The sequence below is a fragment of the Nomascus leucogenys genome, chromosome 17 (genome assembly GCF_006542625.1).
Source record: "Nomascus leucogenys isolate Asia chromosome 17, Asia_NLE_v1, whole genome shotgun sequence".
Classification (NCBI taxonomy): domain Eukaryota; kingdom Metazoa; phylum Chordata; class Mammalia; order Primates; family Hylobatidae; genus Nomascus; species Nomascus leucogenys.
Window position 1 is genome coordinate 91261904 of NC_044397.1, and position 19567 is coordinate 91281470.

Genomic DNA, 19567 nt, shown 5'->3' on the forward strand with positions numbered 1-19567 from the left:
TCCTCCATCCCAGGTTAGGACACTCTGCTGTTGCCATGGTTATGCCCACAGTCTGACCATGCCCACCATCCTGGCCTTGCCTGCACTGCTGATACCAAGTGTTTCCCTGTCTGGGCCGCACCGTGTGCCCAGCCAGTCCTAGGTTCAGCCCCTGCCTTGGCCACGTCCCAAGGAGGGCCCCAGCCTTGGCCATGCCCACAACAGACCCGCCCTCCACCCACACAACTCAGGTTCTGGCCACGCCCATGACCATGACCACGCCCACATCGCGCTCCCCACTTCCTCCTGTCCCCACCTCAGGGCGAGTGTCGAAACTTCGTAAAGGTGCTGCTCCTTCGGGACGAGTCCACGCTCTTTGTGTGCGGTTCCAACGCCTTCAACCCGGTGTGCGCCAACTACAGCGTGAGTCTTCAGACTCCCTGCACCCCAGGTCCAACCTCCAGGCCTCTGCTCGCCCGACCTCCGCTGGCCATGGCTTTTCCCCAGGCCGTGTCACCTCCTCCAGGAAGCCTTCCTGGATATACTCTCCCTGCCTCCTCCCCCTGAGCTCAAGAGGAGTCCACGCTGTCCAAACGAGGCCTGTACAGGGGGCCAGGGAAGCCGTAGCTACTTAGGCAATGAGCCAGTTACAGGTCTAACTAGGGATTGACTCTTAAACCCATTTACAGATCAGTAAACTGAGGCCCTGAGAGGTTAAGTGAATGGCCAAGGTCACACAGTAATCCATGGTGGATCAGGATTCCCCCTGGAGTGGGGGGCAGAGGGAGCCAGGGGCTGCTAGGCGGGGTCAGGAGATCTGTCACTTAGGCCCCATGGTCCCTGCAGATAGACACCCTGCAGCCTGTCGGAGACAACATCAGCGGTATGGCCCGCTGCCCGTACGACCCCAAGCACGCCAATGTTGCCCTCTTCTCTGGTAAGTACCCCCCCAACCTCCATCTGATCGGCCCCAGCCACTGGCAAGACCTGGCATTTTCTACTCCAGCATCTGGGTCATTTAGAAGGCAGCTGGATGACCACTTGTCCCAGCTGTGACATGGGCAGACTCTCAGCCCAGGTTTGGGGCTCAGCTGGGATTGAGGCTCAGTGGGGTTTGGGGCTTAGCCAGGGTCAGGGGCTCAGTTAAGGTCAGGAGGTGGGGCTTGGATGGGATCAGGGCTCAGCCTGGAGACAGGGGCTCCCCTAGGCTCAGGACTCAGTCTCAGAAAATCGAGTTTCGACCCACCCAGCCCCTGGCCTCTGTGGTCTCATCTCTTGCCTGCCTTCCCCACCCCCATCCAGACGGGATGCTCTTCACAGCTACTGTTACCGACTTCCTAGCCATTGATGCTGTCATCTACCGCAGCCTCGGGGACAGGCCCACCCTGCGCACCGTGAAACACGACTCCAAGTGGTTCAAAGGTGAGACCAGGAAGGGCAGTGGGCCCAGACCTGACAGGGCCCAGAACCTGACATTCATCAAATCCCCCCACCAGAATAAGAGTCCCAGAGGAGCTTGGTGGGGGGATTTCCACCACATCTTTGGAATCTGTTGGCCTTTTTGAAGACTAGAAAGCTAGAGGAACAAGTTTAGTTGGGTCTAAAGTAGAACCCACTGGAAGTGGGTGGCTTAGAAGCCCAAAATGGAACCACAGAAAAGATATAGCAGGACTCAGCTCTTCAACACATGAGGGAGGAAGATAACAAAAAATAGTTGATGTTGCCATTTGCAGCAAGAGACACAGCGATTTTAGGCTTCTGACCTCCCTTCCCCTGCAAAATACCAAACTTTGAGTCTGTTTCATATTGTCTGGGTAACCCGCCTAGGTCCCCCCTTCACCATAAAAGCCAGGAGTTCTTAGCCACAGAAACCCCCTTCGTCATGTCAGGGGCTGAGTTCTGACCCCTCCTGTCCTGCAGAGCCTTACTTTGTCCATGCGGTGGAGTGGGGCAGCCATGTCTACTTCTTCTTCCGGGAGATTGCGATGGAGTTTAACTACCTGGAGAAGGTGAGCCCAGTGCAGTGGGGCATGAAGTTGAGAGGCTCTGATCATGCGAAGTGAGGGGGCAGAGGTGGATCCATGAATCCCTGCATAGGGTGAGAGGGTCCTGCCCTCCATTTCTGGTCCCCAGGGCCTCCTTTCCAATCATGATCAGGCCCTGAGGCTGAAGGCATCTGCGAAGCAGCCGTGGAGCACTCAGCCCTGACGAGGGACTTGAGTTGGAAGTCAGATACACCTGGTGCTCTTGCTATTCACCTGTCCACCCACGAAGCCACAATCGCTTATCCATCCTTCATCCCCTGTCCATCCGTCTACCTGCTCACCCTCCCACTTACCCATCTGCCTGTTCTTTAGCCCACCCACACTTTCATGACCCCATTAATCCATCTACTCATCTGCCCACCCACTCACTCATCCACCCACTACCATCCATCTGTGCACTCATTCATCTGTCCATGCATCCATCCACCCATCAATTCATCCAGCCACCCTTCCATCCTATCCATCTATCCGTCCATCCATCTATCCATCATCTATCCATTCACTAATCCATTCACCCATCCATTCATCCATCCATCCATCCCATCCACCCATCCATCCATTTATCTACCCATCCACCCACACCCCCCCCCCCTATCCATCCATCCATCCATCCATCCATCCATCCATCCACACATCCATCCATGCCATCCATCCACCCATCCATTCATCCATCTACCTATCCACCCATCCATCCATCCATCCATCATCATCATCCATCCCTGCCAACCATCCACCCTCCATCCATCCATCCATCCATCACCCATCATCATCTGGCCACCCATCATCCATCCATTTATCGGATGCCATCCATCCACCCCCCACACCCATCCATCCATCCATCCATCCATCTTCCGTCCATCCATCCATCCACTCACCCATCCAACCATCCACCCCCACTCACCATCCATCCATCCTCCATCCATCCTTCCTTCCATCATCATCCATCCACCCACTTATCCATCTATTAATTCATCCACTTATTCACCTATCCACGCATCCATCCAATCCATTCACCTAGCTTTCTCTCCATCCATCTGTTCATCCATCCACCCACCCATCCATCTACTTATCTACCAGTTGCTTGATTACCTCGTCTTCCGTCATCTCCTCCATTATCTGTCATCCTTCTTCAGAGGTATCTATTGATCCATCCACCCACTCATCCCTCCATTGTAATCGTCCATCTATCTTCTCATCCACTCATCCATCCATCCAGGCAACCAGGCAGTGCTGAAGTGCACAGACTGCCACTAACTACTATTGTGACCTTGGACAAATCACTTCCTTTTATCTGCACCTCTTATCAGTGTCCCCACATGTACAATGGGGGGATATCAGTAGGCCCCGCTCGGGAAGAGTGTAAAAGACGTCAGAATAAAATGTGGCACTGCGTGGAAACAGTGATGATTATGGCCATCACTGTTGCTATTATCATCATTGACATTCCCACCGGGGATTTCTGCCAGGGAAGCCGGTGCCCAGAGAGGAACGGTGACTGGCCGGGGTCCCACCAGAGCCAGGGTCAGACTCCTCCATCCCGGCTTGGGTGGTGGGTGGCACAGCCTGTGAGCAGGCCTTCCTGGGACACAGAGCTCAGGCCCCCGTCTGTCCACTGTCACGCCCAGGTGGTGGTGTCCCGCGTGGCCCGAGTGTGCAAGAACGACGTGGGAGGCTCCCCCCGTGTGCTGGAGAAGCAGTGGACGTCCTTCCTGAAGGCGCGGCTCAACTGCTCTGTGCCCGGGGACTCCCATTTCTATTTCAACGTGCTGCAGGCTGTCACGGGCGTGGTCAGCCTCGGTGGCCGGCCCGTGGTCCTGGCCGTTTTTTCCACGCCCAGCAACAGGTCAGCGCCCACCAATGGGAGCGAACTGGGAGCCTTTGGTGGGCATGGGTAGACAGGGCCTGCATTCACTCCTCAGATATGCCCTGGGTCCTAGGTGGGGCACCACTGGATTAGACCCCTGAGAGGCCTCGGCCCCAGGCTGGCGTGGGACAAACTGACACTGACCCTCCTAAGTCCTTTTGGTCAGAACTGGGCCAAAGATGTCCTCATCCTCTGCCTTTGGGGAGACGAGCAGGGAGGGCTTCTTGGAGGAGGGGACACTGGAGCTAGGCTTTGGGTGTGAGATGGAGGAAGAGGGAAGGGTGTTCAAAGTTGGAGAAACAGCACGTGCAAAGGTCCTGAGGCTGCAGTGAGTTCAGTATATTTAAGTAATCATGAGAGAGTCTGTGTGGGAAGGGAACTAGGGGAAAATGCACAACAGGAGGGCAGGGAAGTGATCGGATGGATCAGGCGAGGCTTTGTGGGCTGCAGGCAGAAACTTGGACTTTTTCCCTGAGAGCACTGGGGAGCCATGGAAGAGTGAAGAGCAAGAGGGATGAGATCAGATTTGCATTTTTTTTTGGGGGGGGGCGTTTGGTTTGGTTTTTTTTTGAGACAGAGTTTCACTCTTGTTGCCCAGGCTGGAGTGCAACGGCACAATCTCGGCTCACCGCAACCTCCGCCTCCTGGGTTCAAGCAATTCTCCTGCCTCAGCCTCCCTAGTAGCTGGGATTACAGGCGTATGCCACCACGCCCAGCTTATTTTGTATTTTTAGTAGAGACAGGGTTTCTTTTGGTCAGGCTGGTCTCAAACTCCTGACCTCATGATCCACCTGCCTCGGCCTCCCAAAGTGTTGGGATTACAGGCGTGAAGCCGGGCGCGGTGGCTCACGCCTGTAATCCCAGCACTTTGGGAGGCCGAGGCGGGTGGATCACAAGGTCAGGAGATTGAGACCACGATGAAACCCCGTCTCTACTAAAAATACAAAAAATTAGCCAGGCGTGGTGGCGGGCGCCTGTAGTCCCAGCTACTCAGAGAGGCTGAGACAGGAGAATGGCGTGAACCCGGGAGGCAGAGCTTGCAGTGAGCCGAGATTGCGCCACTGCACTCCAGCCTGGGCGACAGAGCAAGACTCCGTCTCAAAAAAAAAAAAAAAAAAAAAAAAAAAATACAGGCGTGAGCTACTGCACCCGATCAAGATTTGCGTTTTTAAAAAGCCTACTTGTGGACTGGGCACAGTGGCTCACGCCTGTAATCCCAGCACTTTGGGAGGCTGAGGAGGGCGGATCACTTGAGGTCAGGAGTTCGAAACCAGCCTGGCCAACATGGTGAAACCCCATCTCTACTAAAAATACAAAAATTAGCTGGGTGTGGTGGTGGGCACCTGTAATTCCAGCTACTCGGGAGACTGAGGCAGGAGAATTGCTTGAACCCAGGAGGTGTAGGTTACAGTGACCTGAGATCACACCACTGCACTCCAGCCTGAGCGACAGAGCAAGACTCGGTCTCCAAAAAAAAAAAAGCCTGCTGGGGAGTGGGTTCTAACAGTGGCACTGGGGAGGCAGGACATCCAGTTAAACAGGGATGGGGGCCTGGACAGGGGTGGCCTCATAGACCCTGAACTGTGGTCCAATCTGAGATGTTACTCAGGAGGAGCGGCTGCATTCGACAGATGCGGGAGGGACAGGGGACATCTCTGGCCTAGGAAGACTGAAGATTCACTGGCTTCTGCAGACAGAGGCTCCTGCACGCGCTTGTCCTAGATGGGGCCTCCCACCGTGCTCACCAAACTCTTTCATCCCAACCCCTCAGCATCCCTGGCTCGGCTGTCTGCGCCTTTGACATGACACAGGTGGCAGCTGTGTTTGAAGGCCGCTTCCGAGAGCAGAAGTCCCCCGAGTCCATCTGGACGCCGGTGCCGGAGGATCAGGTGCCTCGACCCCGGTGAGAACCCCCTCCGTCCTGAGTCATGTGCCCAGATGAGGCCCTGATCCCCAGGGCCAAGGGCTGGGGCTTCCGGTTGGCTATTTAGCTGATGCTGAGTTCAGCTGTACCCATTATGCAGTTGGGAAAAACTGAGGCCGGGTGTGGTGGTTCACGCCTGTAATCCTAGCACTTTGGGAGGCTGAGGTGGGCAGATCACCTGAGGTCAAGGGTTTGAGACCAGCCTGACCAACATGGAGAAACCCTGTCTCTACTAAAAGTACAAAAACTGGCTGGGCGTGATGGCACATGCCTGTAATCCCAGCCACTCGGGTGGCTGAGGCAGGAGAATCGCTTGAACCTAGGAGGTGGAGGTTGCAGTGAGCCAAAGCACTCCAGCCTGGGCGACAGATTGAGACTCCGTCTCAAAAACAAAACAAACAAACAAAAACCTAAGGGCCGTTGGGCAAAGCAGTGGGTACCTCTGGTGAATCAGGCCCCTTTATGAGGACCTTTACATTCGTCCTGACCACACCCTTGTCACCCCCAGGCCCGGGTGCTGTGCAGCCCCCGGGATGCAGTACAATGCCTCCAGCGCCTTGCCGGATGACATCCTGAACTTTGTCAAGACCCACCCTCTGATGGACGAGGCGGTGCCCTCGCTGGGCCACGCGCCCTGGATCGTGCGGACCCTGATGAGGTCGGTGCTGGAGGGGCAGGGCGTGGCAAGGGGAGACAGGATGGGGTAGATTGAGAGTGAGAGGATCCAGATGCTCAACACAGCTGAGCCCTGGCTTCCGGCGCTGCCCAGAGAGCTGGAGATGCAGAGAGACAGAGAGGGAAAGATGGAGAGACACTTGGAACGAGAGAACAAAGAGAGAGACAGAGAGGGATCAAGAGGTGACAGATGGGGCTGGGCACGGCGGCTCGTGCTTGTAATCCCAGCACTTTGGGAGGCCGAGGCGGCCAGATCACCTAAGGCCAGGAGTTTGAGACTACCCTGGCCAACATGGAGAAACCTCGTCTCTACTTAAAATACAAAAATTGGCTGGGCGCGGTGGCTCACGCCTGTAATCCCAGTACTTTGGGAGGCCGAGGCAGGCGGATCACGAGGTCAGGAGATGGAGACCATCTTGGTTAACACGGTGAAACTCCGTCTCCACTAAAAATGCAAAAAATTAGCCGGGCGTGGTGGCAGGCACCTGTAGTCCCAGCTACTCGGGAGGCTGAGGCAGGAGAATGGCGTGAACCCGGGAGGCGGAGCTTGCAGTGAGCCGAGATCACGCCACTGCAGTCCTGCTTGGGCGAAAGAGGAAGACTCCGTCTTAAAATAAAATAAAATACAAAAATTAGCCAGGCGTGGTGGCGGGCGCCTGTAGTCCCAGCTACACGGGAGGCTGAGGCAGAGAATCACTTGAACCCGGGAGGCGGAGGTTGCAATGAGCTGAGATTGCGCCACTGCACTCCAGCCTGGGTGACAGAGTGAGACTCCATCTCAACCAAAGAGACAAGGCCGAGGAGAGCCTGGTTTGGGGTTGTTTCTAAAAAGGGCGAGTGTGCCCAGGTGCCTGTGTGATCACCCATGTCCCCGGCATCCATGCACACATGCACTTATTGCTGTCACATGTGTTGGTGTGTCAGCATCTCTATGCACCTGTGTAACTCTGCCTATGCCCGTGTTGGTGGCAGGTGGTGATATGGGGCCAGCCTGACCCTCCCCTGCCCTGTCCCCCAGGCACCAGCTGACTCGAGTGGCTGTGGACGTGGGAGCCGGCCCCTGGGGCAACCAGACCGTTGTCTTCCTGGGTTCCGAGGCGGGGACAGTCCTGAAGTTCCTCGTCCGGCCCAATGCCAGCACCTCAGGGACGTCTGGGCTCAGTGTCTTCCTGGAGGAGTTTGAGACCTACCGGCCGGACAGGTAAGTCCGGGCAAAGGTGGGGAGGGGTCGCCAGCAGGAGGGGAGTTGGGCTGAGATGCCCTCAGCCTCACCGCTCTGCTTGTCCCCAGGTGTGGACGGCCCGGCGGTGGCGAGACAGGGCAGCGGCTGCTGAGCTTGGAGCTGGACGCAGCTTCGGGGGGCCTGCTGGCTGCCTTCCCCCGCTGCGTGGTCCGAGTGCCCGTGGCTCGCTGCCAGCAGTACTCGGGGTGTATGAAGTGAGTGTCCATTCCAGGCCGGCCATGGGCGGGAAGCAAGGGAGGATGGGCATGGGGAGGGAGAGCTGGGTTCCAATCAAAAGCCCAGTGATGTCCTAGTCATTGAGCTGGGCAGAGGGCACGGCCCGTGCAAAGGCCCGGGGGCAGGACCACTCCTGGTGTGTTGGAAGAACAGCAAGGTGGCCGGTGTGGCTGGAGCAGAGTGAGCAAGGGGGAGAGAGGAAGGGAGGACGGGAGGGGATGGGAGGGGACAGGGCGGTTTATGCAGAGCTTTGTGAGCCTCAGGGAGGACTTGGGCTTTGACCTGGAAGGAGGTGGGAGCCATGTAGGGTTGCAGGCAGAGGAGGGACTGGCCCTGACTCAGGTGCTTACAGGTGCCCTCTGGTGGCTGCTGCCAGGAGGAGACTGCAGGGGAAGGAGAACCAGGGACCAGGGTGGAGGCTGTTTCCCTGTCTCTAAAATGGGAGGAAAGCTAGGATGCATGCCAGTGCTGGCACACGCCTGCGCTCCATGTGAGCCATCAATGCAGAGGACCCTGCTTCCTGCCCGCCGTTATTGCAACGATGACCCAGTAGCTCCGAGTCCAAGGACGCAGCCTCTGGCACGATGCCTGGGCTCCCATCTCAGCTCTGCCACTTGGGCAAACATTTCCTTTCTCGAGCCTCAGTTTGCTTATCTGTAAAACGGGGAGTGAACAGTGCCCTGTACACAGATTTGTTCTAAGGACTCCAGGAGTTGCTATTAAGAGGAGGGACTGGGCTTGGTAGCTCACGCCTGTCATCCCAGCACTTTGGGAGGCCAAGGCAGGAGGACTTCCTGAGCCCAGGATTTCGAGACCAGCCTGAGCAACACAGCATAGTGAGACCCTGTCTCAAAAAAAAAAAAAAAAAAAAAAAAAAAAAAAAAAAAAAAAAAAAATGCAAAAATCAGCTGGGCTTGGTGGCACACACCTGTGGTCCTAGCTACTCAGAAGGCTGAGGCAGGAGGATCACTTGAGCCTGGGAGGTTGAGGCTGCACTGAACTATGATCATGCCACTGTACTCCAGCCTGGGTGATAGAGCATGACCCTGTCTCTTAAAGAAAAAAAAAAAATTAAATTAGAATAAAAAAATTTTTTAATTTAAAAATAAAAAACGCCAGGCATGGTGGCTCACGTCTGTAATCCCACCACTTTGGGAGTCCGAGGCGGGTGGATCACCTGAGGTCAGGAGTTCGAGACCAACCTGGTGAAACCCCGTCTCTGATACAAATGCAAAAATTAGCTAGTTATGGTGGTGCACGCCTGTAATCCCAGCTACTCGGGAGGCTGAGGCAGGAGAATCGCTTGAACCCAGGAGGCGGAGGTTGCAGTGAACCAAAATCCCGCCACTGCAGTCCAGCCTGGGCGACAAGAGCGAAATTCCGTCTCAAAAATAAATAAATAAATAAATAAATAAAATAAAAATAAAGGGGCAGGTGCTTGGAACAGGGCCCACAGGTCACCATCACCATTGGGGTTGTGTAAGTGACTTGGACACTTGTCCCATTCGGTCCCTGGTCTGCTCTAGGAACTGTATTGGCAGTCAGGACCCCTACTGCGGGTGGGCTCCCGACGGCGTCTGCATCTTCCTCAGCCCTGGCACCAGGTACTGCGGGAGAGGGAGGTGGGTGGAGGGTGTGTCAGACCCGCCCATGATCCAGGATCCCCCGATCTCTGACTGTGAGAGGGGCCTCTGCTGACGGTGCCTCCTCTCCCCATTAGAGCCGCCTTTGAGCAGGACGTGTCCGGGGCCAGCACCTCAGGCTTAGGGGACTGCACAGGTGAGTTGGGGGGACGGCAGGCTAAGCTAAGACCCCCATCCCCCACTACCATGGGGGAGGGGAGGGAAGAGGCTGGAGGACCCTCGACTCCTCCGGGAGGTGGTGGGGAAACTGGACTCCATCAGAGAACTTTAGAAAGGCATGGGGTGGGCCGGGCGCGGTGGCTCACGCCTGTAATCCCAGCACTTTGGGAGGCCAAGGCAGGCAGATCACGAGGTCAGGAGATCCGAGACCATCCTGGCTAACACAGTGAAACCCCGTCTCTATTAAAAATACAAAAAATTAGCCGGGCGTGGTGGCAGGCGCCTGTAGTCCCAGCTACTCTGGAGGCTGAGGCAGGAGAATGGTGTGAACCCGGGAGGCGGAGCTTGCAGTGAGCCAAGATCACGCCGCTGCACTCCAGCCTGGGCGACAGAGCGAGACTCCATCTCAAAAAAAAAAAAAAGAAAGGCATGGGGTGGTCTCATGTATTGAAGAAGGAGATAGGGGAAGAACAGAGACACCAAGAAACAGACAGGCTTTGACAAGGACGAAGAGACAACAGAAGGCAGACAGACAAACTTCAATAGGACAGAAGGGGCCAGGTGCGGCGGCTCCTGCCTATAATCCCAGGATTTTGAGAGGCCAAGACAGGACGATCACTTGAGGTCAGGAGTTCGAGACCAGCCTGGGCAACATAGTGAAACCCTGTCTCTAAAACAAAAACCCAAAAACAATCCAGACGTGGCAGTGCATGCCTGTCATTCCAGCTACTTGGGAGGCTGAGGCGGGAGGATCGCTTGAGCCCAGGGAGGTGGAGGCTGCAATGAGCTGTGACCAGGCCACTGTACTCCAGCTTGGGCAACAGAGCAAGAACCTGTCTTTTTTTTTTTTTTTTTTTTTTGAGACAGAGTCTTGCTCTGTCACCCAGGCTGGAGTGCAGTGGTGTGATCTCAGCTCACTGCAACCTCCACCTCCCGGGTTCAATTGATTCTCCTGCCTCAGCCTCCTGAGTAGCTGAGATTACAGGCACATGCCACCATGTCTGGCTAAAATTTGTATTTTAAGTAGAGATGGGGTTTCACTTGTTGGCCAGGCTGGTCTCAAACTCCTGACCTCAGGTGATCTACCTGCCTCAGCCTCGCAAAATGCTAGGATTACGGGTGTGAGCCACCATGCCTGGCTGGGATCCTGTCTTTAATAAAACAAACAGGTAGCTGGAGGCAGGGTTGCAGTGAGCTGCACCACTGCACTCTAGCCTGGGGTACTGTCTCAAAAAAAAAAAAAAGAAATTAAAAAATAATAAAAATAAGACCAGGCGCGGTGGTTCATGCCTGTAATCCCAGCACTTTGGGAGGCAGAGTGGGCGGATCACAAGGTCAGCAGTTAGAGACCAGCCTGGCCAACATGGTGAAACACCATCTCTACTAAAAATACAAGAATTAGCTGGGCGTGGTGGCAGGCACCTGTGGTCCCAGCTGCTCGGGAGGCTGAGGCAGGAGAATCACTTGAACATGGGAGGCAGAGGTTGCAGTGAGTTGAGATCACCCCACTGCACTCCAGCCTGGCACACAAAGCAAGACTCCTTCTCGAAAAAAAAATAAATGAATAAATAAAAATAAAAATAATAAAAAAGAGGACAGAGGGCCCGAAGGAGGTAGGAGGGGTGCCCAGGGCCGCCCCGCCGGCCCCACTAACACCCCTTTGCTCCCCGGCCAGGACTCCTGCGGGCCAGCCTCTCGGAGGACCGCGCGGGGCTGGTGTCAGTGAATCTGCTGGTGACGTCGTCGGTGGCAGCCTTCGTGGTGGGAGCCGTGGTGTCCGGCTTCAGCGTGGGCTGGTTCATGGGCCTCCGTGAGCGGCGGGAGCTGGCCCGGCGCAAGGACAAGGAGGCCATCCTGGCGCACGGGGCGGGCGAGGCGGTGCTGAGCGTCAGCCGCCTGGGCGAGCGCAGGGCGCAGGGTCCCGGGGGTCGGGGCGGAGGCGGCGGCGGTGGCGCCGGGGTTCCCCCTGAGGCCCTGCTGGCGCCCCTGATGCAGAACGGCTGGGCCAAGGCCACGCTGCTGCAGGGCGGGCCCCACGACCTGGACTCGGGGCTGCTGCCCACGCCCGAGCAGACGCCGCTGCCGCAGAAGCGCCTGCCCACCCCACACCCGCACCCCCACGCCCTGGGCCCCCGCGCCTGGGACCACGGCCACCCCCTGCTCCCGGCCTCCGCTTCGTCCTCCCTCCTGCTGCTGGCGCCTGCCCGGGCCCCCGAGCAGCCCCCCGCGCCGGGGGAGCCGACCCCCGACGCCCGCCTCTATGCTGCCCGGCCCGGCCGCGCTTCCCACGGCGACTTCCCGCTCACCCCCCACGCCAGCCCGGACCGCCGGCGGGTGGTGTCGGCGCCCACGGGCCCCTTGGACCCAGCCTCAGCCGCTGATGGCCTCCCGCGGCCCTGGAGCCCACCACCGACGGGCAGCCTGAGGAGGCCACCGGGCCCCCATGCCCCTCCGGCCGCCACCCTGCGCCGCACCCACACGTTCAACAGCGGCGGGGCCCGGCCCGGCACAGACTTGGCCCACCTCCTCCCCTATGGGGGGGCGGACAGGACTGCGCCCCCCGTGCCCTAGGCCGGGGGCCCCCCGATGCCTTGGCAGTGCCAGCCACGGGAACCAGGAGCGAGAGACGGTGCCAGAACGCCGGGGCCCGGGGCAACTCCGAGTGGGTGCTCAAGCCCCCCCCGCGACCCACCCGCGGAGTGGGGGGCCCCCTCCGCCACAAGGAAGCACAACCAGCTCGCCCTCCCCCCACCCGGGGCCGCAGGACGCTGAGACGGTTTGGGGGTGGGTGGGCGGGAGGACTTTGCTATGGATTTGAGGTTGACCTTATGCGCGTAGGTTTTGTTTTCTTTTGCAGTTTTGGTTTCTTTTGCGGTTTTCTAACCAATTGCACAACTCCGTTCTCGGGGTGGCGGCAGGCAGGGGAGGCTTGGACGCCGGTGAGGAATGGGGGGGCCACAGCTGCAGACCCAAGCCCTCCCCCACCCCTGGAAAGGTCCCTCCCCGACCCAGGCCCCTGGCGTGTGTGGGTGTGCGTGCGTGTGCGTGCCGTGTTCGTGTGCAAGGGGCCGGGGAGGTGGGTGTGCGTGTGCGTGCCAGCGAGGGCTGCTGTGGGCGTGTGTGTCAGGTGGGCCACGCGTGCAGGGTGTGTGTCCACGAGCCACTATCGTGGTGGCCCCAGCGGCCTGGGCGTTGGCTGAGCCAACGCTGGGGCTTCCAGAAGGCCGGGGGCCTCCAAGGTGCCGGTTAGGAGTTTGAACCCCCGCTCTGCAGAGGGAAGCAGGGACAATGCTGGGCTTTCAGGCAGGGGACACGGGGAGGGCCTGCCCAGAAGTCACATCGGCAGCAGCTGTCTAAAGGGCTTGGGGGCCTGGGGGGCGGTGAAGGTGGGTGGGGCCCCTCTGTAAATACGGCCCCAGGGTGGTGAGAGAGTCCCATGCCACCCGTCCCCTTGTGACCTCCCCCCTCTGACCTCCAGCTGACCATGCATGCCACGTGGCCGGCTGAGTCCTCCACCCTCTCTGGAGTTTGCCTCCCCCAGCTCCCTCCCCATCAATAAAACTCTGTTTACAACCACCGGCCCCCATGACTCTGGCTATGCTCTGCCTCCTGGGGGTGGCACAGGTGGGGGAACCCTCAAAAGTCAAGGCAAGGCCAGGCGCGGTGGCTCACGCCTGTAATCCCGGCACTTTGGGAGGCCGAGGTGGGCAGATCACTTGAGGTAAAGAGTTCGAGACCAGCCTGGCCAGCATGGCAAAACCCCGTCTCTACTAAAAATACAAAAAATTAGCCAGGCTTGGTGGCGGGTGCCTGTAATCCCAGCTGCTCGGCCGACTGAGGCAGGTGAACCGCTTGAATCTGAGTCAGAGGTTGCAGTGAGCTGAGATCACACCACTGCACTACAGCCTGGGTGACAGAGCAAGACTCTGTCTCAAAAAAAAAAAAAAAAAAAGGCTGGGTCAAAATAAATCTGGGGAGCTGAGTATGGAAACATGGAGACTTCAGGGTCCCCATCTTCATCTGCATAGGAGCCAGTTTCTTTTTCTTTTTTTTTTTTTTTTTTTTTTTTTATGAGACGGAGTCTTGCTCTGTCACCCAGGCTGGAGTGCAGTGGCGCGATCTCCGCTCACTGCAAGCTCCGCCTCCCGGGTTCACGCCATTCTCCTGCCTCAGCCTCGCCGAGTAGCTGTGACTACAGGCGCCCACCACCACGCCCGGCTAATTTTTGTATTTTTTTTTTAGTAGAGACGGGGTTTCACCGTGGTTTCGATCTCCTGACCTCGTGATCCGCCCGCCTCGGCCTCCCAAAGTGCTGGGATTACAAGCGTGAGCCACCGCGCCCGGCTCTTTCTTTTCTTTTCTTTTTTTTTTTTTTTTGAGACAGAGTCTCGCTCTGTCACCCAAGCTGGAGTACAGTGGCGTGATCTTGGCTCACTGCAACCTCTGCCTCGTGGGTGCAAGCAATTCTCCTGTCTCAGCCTCTCGAGTAGCTGGGACTACAGGCACCCGCCACCACGCCCGGCTAATTTTCGTATTTTTAGTACAGACGGGGTTTCATCATATTGGTCAGGCTGGTCTCAAACTCCTGAAATCAGGTGATCCGCCTGCCTCGGCCTCCCGAAGTGCTGGGATTACAGGCATGAGCCACCACGCCCAGCCAGCCTTATGAATTTTGTTTTAAGTGGAACAAGAAGCCATCAGAGAGTTTTAAGCAGGGATGTGATCTGATTTCATTTTAAGAGATCGTTTTGTTACTGTGTCACTGCATTTCACAAGCCTTCCTTCCTCTCAGCCCATGTTGATTAAGACCAACTAACGGCTGGGCTCTGGAGACAGGGCAGGGCACAAGACAGACTGAGTGCAGTGGCTCACGTCTATAACCCCAGCACTTTGAGAAACTGAGAAGATTCCTTGAGCCCAGGAGTTTGAGACCAGCCTAGGTAACATATAAAAAAATTTTAAAAATTAGCCGGGCATGGTAGCATGTGCCTGTATTCCCAGCTACTCGGGAGGCTGAGGCAGGAGAACTGCTTGAACCCAGGAGGTGGAGGTTGCAGTTAGCCGAAATCACATCACTGCACTCCAGCGTGGGTGATAGAGGGAGACTCCATCTCAAAAATTATTAGCCAGGCATGGTGGCATATGCCCGTAGTCCCAGCTACTTGGGAGGCCTTGAACCCATGGTCAAAGCTACAGTTAGCTATGATTGCACCACACAGCTCCAGGCTGGGTAACAGAGCAAAATGCTGTCTCCAAAAAAAAAAAAAAAAAAAATGACAGGGCATGGTGGCTGACGCCTGTAATTTCAGCACTTTAGGAGGCCGAGGCCAGTGGATCACATGAGCTCAGGAGTTCAAGACCAGCCTGGGCCACATGGCAAAATCCTGTCTCTATTAAAAATACAAACATTAGCCAGGCATGGTGGTGCATGCCTGTAGTCCCAGCTACTCGGGAGGCTGAGGCGAGAGAATGGCGTGAACCCAGGAGGCGGAGCATGGAGCTTGCAGTGAGCGGAGATCACGCCACTGCACTCCAGCCTGGGCAACAGCGCGAGACTCTGTCTCAAAATAAAAAGAAAAAAAATAGTCATAGGTGCAGATAAAGGTGACGCCATCATACCTAAATATTTAGAACTCAACAAGAATGCAAGCACTCTGTAGCCAGGTCCATGAGATGCAGCCAAAGCTGTTCTCAAAGGGAAATTTGTAGCCTCCAAATGCATTTAATAGGAAATGAGGAAGAATGGAAACAATAGCATGGATGTCAGATTCAGATGAAGAGAAAAAAGGGCAGAAGGAGCCCTTGGAGATTTGAATTCAGCTTCATAGATGGGGAAACTGAGGCCAAGAAAAGTTAAGTCACTTGCCAAAGGTCACAAAGCAAAGGTGTTCATGACAGAGCTGGAATTCAGAACCAGGTTTGGTTCCCCCCAAGCCACTGTCTAAGGACCGTAGAGGCTTTTGGCATTACTCACTATCAGATCGTATTTTTAAAATGACTTCATTTAAAAAAAGCAATATCAACATACCATGAAGTCAAGACAAGAGTTTTTTTGTTCTTTTCAGTGAGCTTCCTGGTTGCTCAAGTTTATGGTAAATACCTCCTCTTGCTCAAAGAGCTGTCCCTGTCCCCAGGAATGGTGCCTTGCAAACCTTGATCCTTGAACTCTGGGTTGGGGGAAGTGAGGATGCAACTAGAGAGACTCTTGGATGCCCCCCAAAATCAGGAAACAAGGAAAGAAAAACCTGGGTTTTAGAAGCAGGGTCAAAAAGGGGTTGAACAGGAAACAATTTCCAGGAAGCAATTTTGTAATCCTGACCCCTCCCCTTCCCCTGCCTGGCTTAGGCTCAGCCCCTATCAGGAACTGGACGGGGGTGGGGACTTCCCCAGGGTTGGTTCCCCTGCCCCCAGTCCAGGCAGGTATAAGGCCACCTCCGCAGGCCAGGACAACCCAGAAGCAAAAGAGAAGAGCCACCATGTCCTCCTGGAGCAGACAGCGACCCAAAAGGTAGGTCCCCACACTACCTGTCCTAGGCAGGTTTGAACGCCAGGCCATGTGGAGATACAGGACATTCCAGCTAACCCACAGAAGTCACAGGGAGCAGATACAGGCCTGATGGCTGGGACAGATCAACCTTAACTGTGACAGAAAGATTGGCACACACACACACCCACACACCCCCGCAGAAGCCCAGGTGGGCATGGGCAGCAGGGAGCCGGGGGAGGCTTCTTGTTAGAGGCCTGGGGCCACAGTGACCAAGGCTGTCCAGACCATGTCTGATGGCTGCCGGGCCAGGGAAGCCCTGGAGGAGGTGGGAAAGCCCCAGCCTTCCAAGGGTTATGGTGCTAAGTGTAAACCACTGCTTCCCAAGGCCAAATGCCCACCCTCAGACCTGGCCAAAGCAGGACACGCTTTTCATGTTCAGAGGCTGCCGTAAGCTATGATCATGCCAATTCCCTCCAGCCTGGGCAACTGAGCAAGACCCTGTCTCAAAAATGTGAACCTGAACATCTGTCTTCCTCCAAGCACCCAATTGGTCAAGACTGTACAGAAAGACCAGGATCCCAGAGCAGAGAAGTCTTCATGGAAAAGAGGGCATTGGAGCTGGGGCTTTGAAGGATGAATAGGAGTTCACATCAAAAAACAGAGCCAGGGAGACAAGGACTGACCCAGAAAATAAGCCAGATCAGAAGAAACTAGCCAGTTGGACTGTGAATAATTAACAGCTCATGGGGGCTAGGCTGGTGATGGGGAAGTGTATTCATATTATGCGGGAGTTACACTCAGAAACTAAACTTTCCTAGAATTATAATTCTCCCTGGAACAGGGGCCACTTCTGGCAGCTGTTGGGGGTGAGGGTAGAAGCTGGAAGAGGAGGAGGAAGCAACTGCCCTAGTCCAGGTAAGAGATGAGGCAGCATAGTCCAGGCTGGTAGCCGCAGAGATGGGAAGAAGTGGGCAGATTTGCGGGTGTATTTTCACCTAGCTGAGTGTATTTTCACTGTGGTTTAGTAAGCATCTTCTGTTACTGCCTGCAGCCCAGGAGACATTCAACCCCATCTTTCTAGAACTCTGTCCCTGCTGCTGCTGTTGGCAGCCTCAGCCTGGGGGGTCGCCTTGAGCCCCAAAGACTGCCAGGTGTTCCGCTCAGACCATGGCAGCTCCATCTCCTGTCAACCACCTGCCGAAATCCCCAGCTACCTGCCAGCCGACACCGTGCACCTGGCCGTGGAGTTCTTCAACCTCACCCACCTGCCAGCCAACCTCCTCCAGGGCGCCTCTAAGCTCCAAGAATTGCACCTCTCCAGCAACGGGCTGGAAAGCCTCTCGCCCGAATTCCTGCGGCCAGTGCCGCGGCTGAGGGTGCTGGATCTAACCCGAAACGCCCTGACCGGGCTGCCCCCGGGCCTCTTCCAGGCCTCAGCCGCCCTGGACACCCTGGTGTTGAAAGAAAACCAGCTGGAGGTCCTGGAGGCCTCGTGGCTGCACGGCCTGAAAGCCCTGGGGCATCTGGGTCTGTCTGGGAACCGCCTCCGGAAACTGCCCCCTGGGCTGCTGGCCAACTTCACCCTCCTGCGCACCCTTGACCTTGGGGAGAACCAGTTGGAGACCTTGCCACCTGACCTCCTGAGGGGTCCGCTGCAATTAGAACGGCTACATCTAGAAGGCAACAAATTGCAAGTACTGGGAAAGGATCTCCTCTTGCCCCAGCCGGATCTTCGCTACCTTTTCCTGAACGGCAACAAGCTGGCCAGGGTGGCAGCCGGTGCTTTCCAGGGTCTGCGGCAGCTGGACATGCTGGACCTCTCCAATAACTCGCTGGCCAGCGTGCCCGAGGGGCTCTGGGCATCCCTAGGGCAGCCAAATCGGGACATGCGGGATGGCTTTGACATCTCCGGCAACCCCTGGATCTGTGACCAGAACCTGAGCGACCTCTATCGTTGGCTTCAGGGCCAAAAAGACAAGATGTTTTCCCAGAACGACACGCGCTGTGCTGGGCCTGAAGCCGTGAAGGGCCAGACGCTCCTGGCAGTGGCCGAGTCCCAGTGAGACCGGGGGCTGGGGTTGAGGGTGGGGGTCTGGTAGAACACGGAAACCCACTTAGCAAATAATCTTGCCTTTGGCTGGGCGCAGCGGCTCACACCTGTAATCTCAGCACTTTGGGAGGCCGAGACGGGCGGATCACGAGGTCAGGAGATCGAGACCATCCTGGCTAACACGGTGAAACCCTGTCTCTACTAAAAATACAAAAAATGGCCGGGCGCGGTGGCTCACGCTTGTAATCCCAGCACTTTGGGAGGCCGAGGCGGGCGGATCACGAGGTCAGGAGATCGAGACCACAGTGAAACCCCGTCTCTACTAAAAATACAAAAAATTAGCCGGGCGTGGTGGCGGGCGCCTGTAGTCCCAGCAACTCGGGAGGCTGAGGCAGGAGAATGGCGTGAACCCGGGAGGCGGAGCTTGCGGTGAGCCAAGATCGCGCCACTGCACTCTAGCCTGGGCGACAGAGTGAGACTCCATCTCAAAAAAATAAAAATAAAAATAAAAAACAAATAATCCTGCCTTTTACAGGTGAGACTTGGAGCTGTCCATTGTGGCTGGGACCCCGTTTCACCCACCCATGCTTCCTAGAACACACGATGGTCTTTCCTTACCCATGCCCAAGGTGTGCCCTCTGTCTGGAATGCCATTCCCTGTTTCCCAGATCTCTGGAACTCTGGGTTCTCCCAGCCCCCTTGTCCTTCCTTCCAGCTGAGCCCTGGCCACACTGGGGCTGCCTTTCTCTGACTCTGTCTTCCCCAAGTCAGGGGGCTCTCTGAGTGCAGGGTCTGGTGCTGAGTCCCACTTAGCTTGGGGTCAGACCCAAGGGGTTTAATAAATAACTCTTGAAAACTGGATCGGATGAATTGGCTTTCATTGTGTTCCTAGCATCTTCTCAAATCAACTTCCTAGGACTCCAGGGTGAAGGAGGAAAAGAGGCATGGCCCAGGCCCTGGGGTGCGGGATATGGTCTCCCTAGGGGATGACAGTTGGGATCAATGGCCTGTGACTTCTCCTCTCCCTTCCCCCATCCTGGGACCTAACTAGAAATAAAACCTTGACCGTTGCCCGGGTGTCATTTTACCAGTGGATTTCTGCCAGGGCTTGTGTCCTGGGAGAAGGTTTAAGTTAAACCAGATTGCCCAGGTCTCCAAACAATTTGTCATGCTGGCCTGAGATCATCTAAGGGGGCACCTGCACCGGGCAAGGTTGCAGGGGCGGGATGGGGCTGAAGGGATGGGCAGGGTCCCGGGCCCACCTGCTGATACAGCATTGGCC

The 19567-nt window shown here is 56.3% G+C and overlaps 2 protein-coding genes across 4 annotated transcripts in view; both read left to right on the forward strand.

The window, feature by feature from the left end:
* Positions 1-13329, forward strand: part of SEMA6B (semaphorin 6B) — a 37759-nt gene extending 24430 nt beyond the window's left edge. For all 3 annotated transcript variants that reach the window (XM_030796229.1, XM_030796228.1, XM_030796230.1), the window contains exons 6-17: positions 301-402; positions 826-916; positions 1282-1401; positions 1900-1988; positions 3650-3867; positions 5660-5791; positions 6321-6470; positions 7506-7688; positions 7778-7924; positions 9473-9550; positions 9667-9725; positions 11424-13329. In XM_030796229.1, coding sequence (XP_030652089.1) covers positions 301-402; positions 826-916; positions 1282-1401; positions 1900-1988; positions 3650-3867; positions 5660-5791; positions 6321-6470; positions 7506-7688; positions 7778-7924; positions 9473-9550; positions 9667-9725; positions 11424-12319 — 2265 coding nt within the window. In that variant the 3' untranslated portion in view covers positions 12320-13329. The remainder of the gene's footprint in view (positions 1-300; positions 403-825; positions 917-1281; positions 1402-1899; positions 1989-3649; positions 3868-5659; positions 5792-6320; positions 6471-7505; positions 7689-7777; positions 7925-9472; positions 9551-9666; positions 9726-11423) is intronic.
* Positions 13330-16148: 2819 nt separating this feature from the next.
* On the forward strand, positions 16149-18422 carry LRG1 (leucine rich alpha-2-glycoprotein 1). The gene is made up of 2 exons (XM_003280565.4): positions 16149-16256; positions 17287-18422. The coding sequence occupies exons 1-2, from the start codon at positions 16225-16227 to the stop codon at positions 18296-18298; spliced, it is 1044 nt and encodes a 347-aa protein (XP_003280613.1). The 5' UTR covers positions 16149-16224; the 3' UTR covers positions 18299-18422.
* Positions 18423-19567: the final 1145 nt, after the last annotated feature.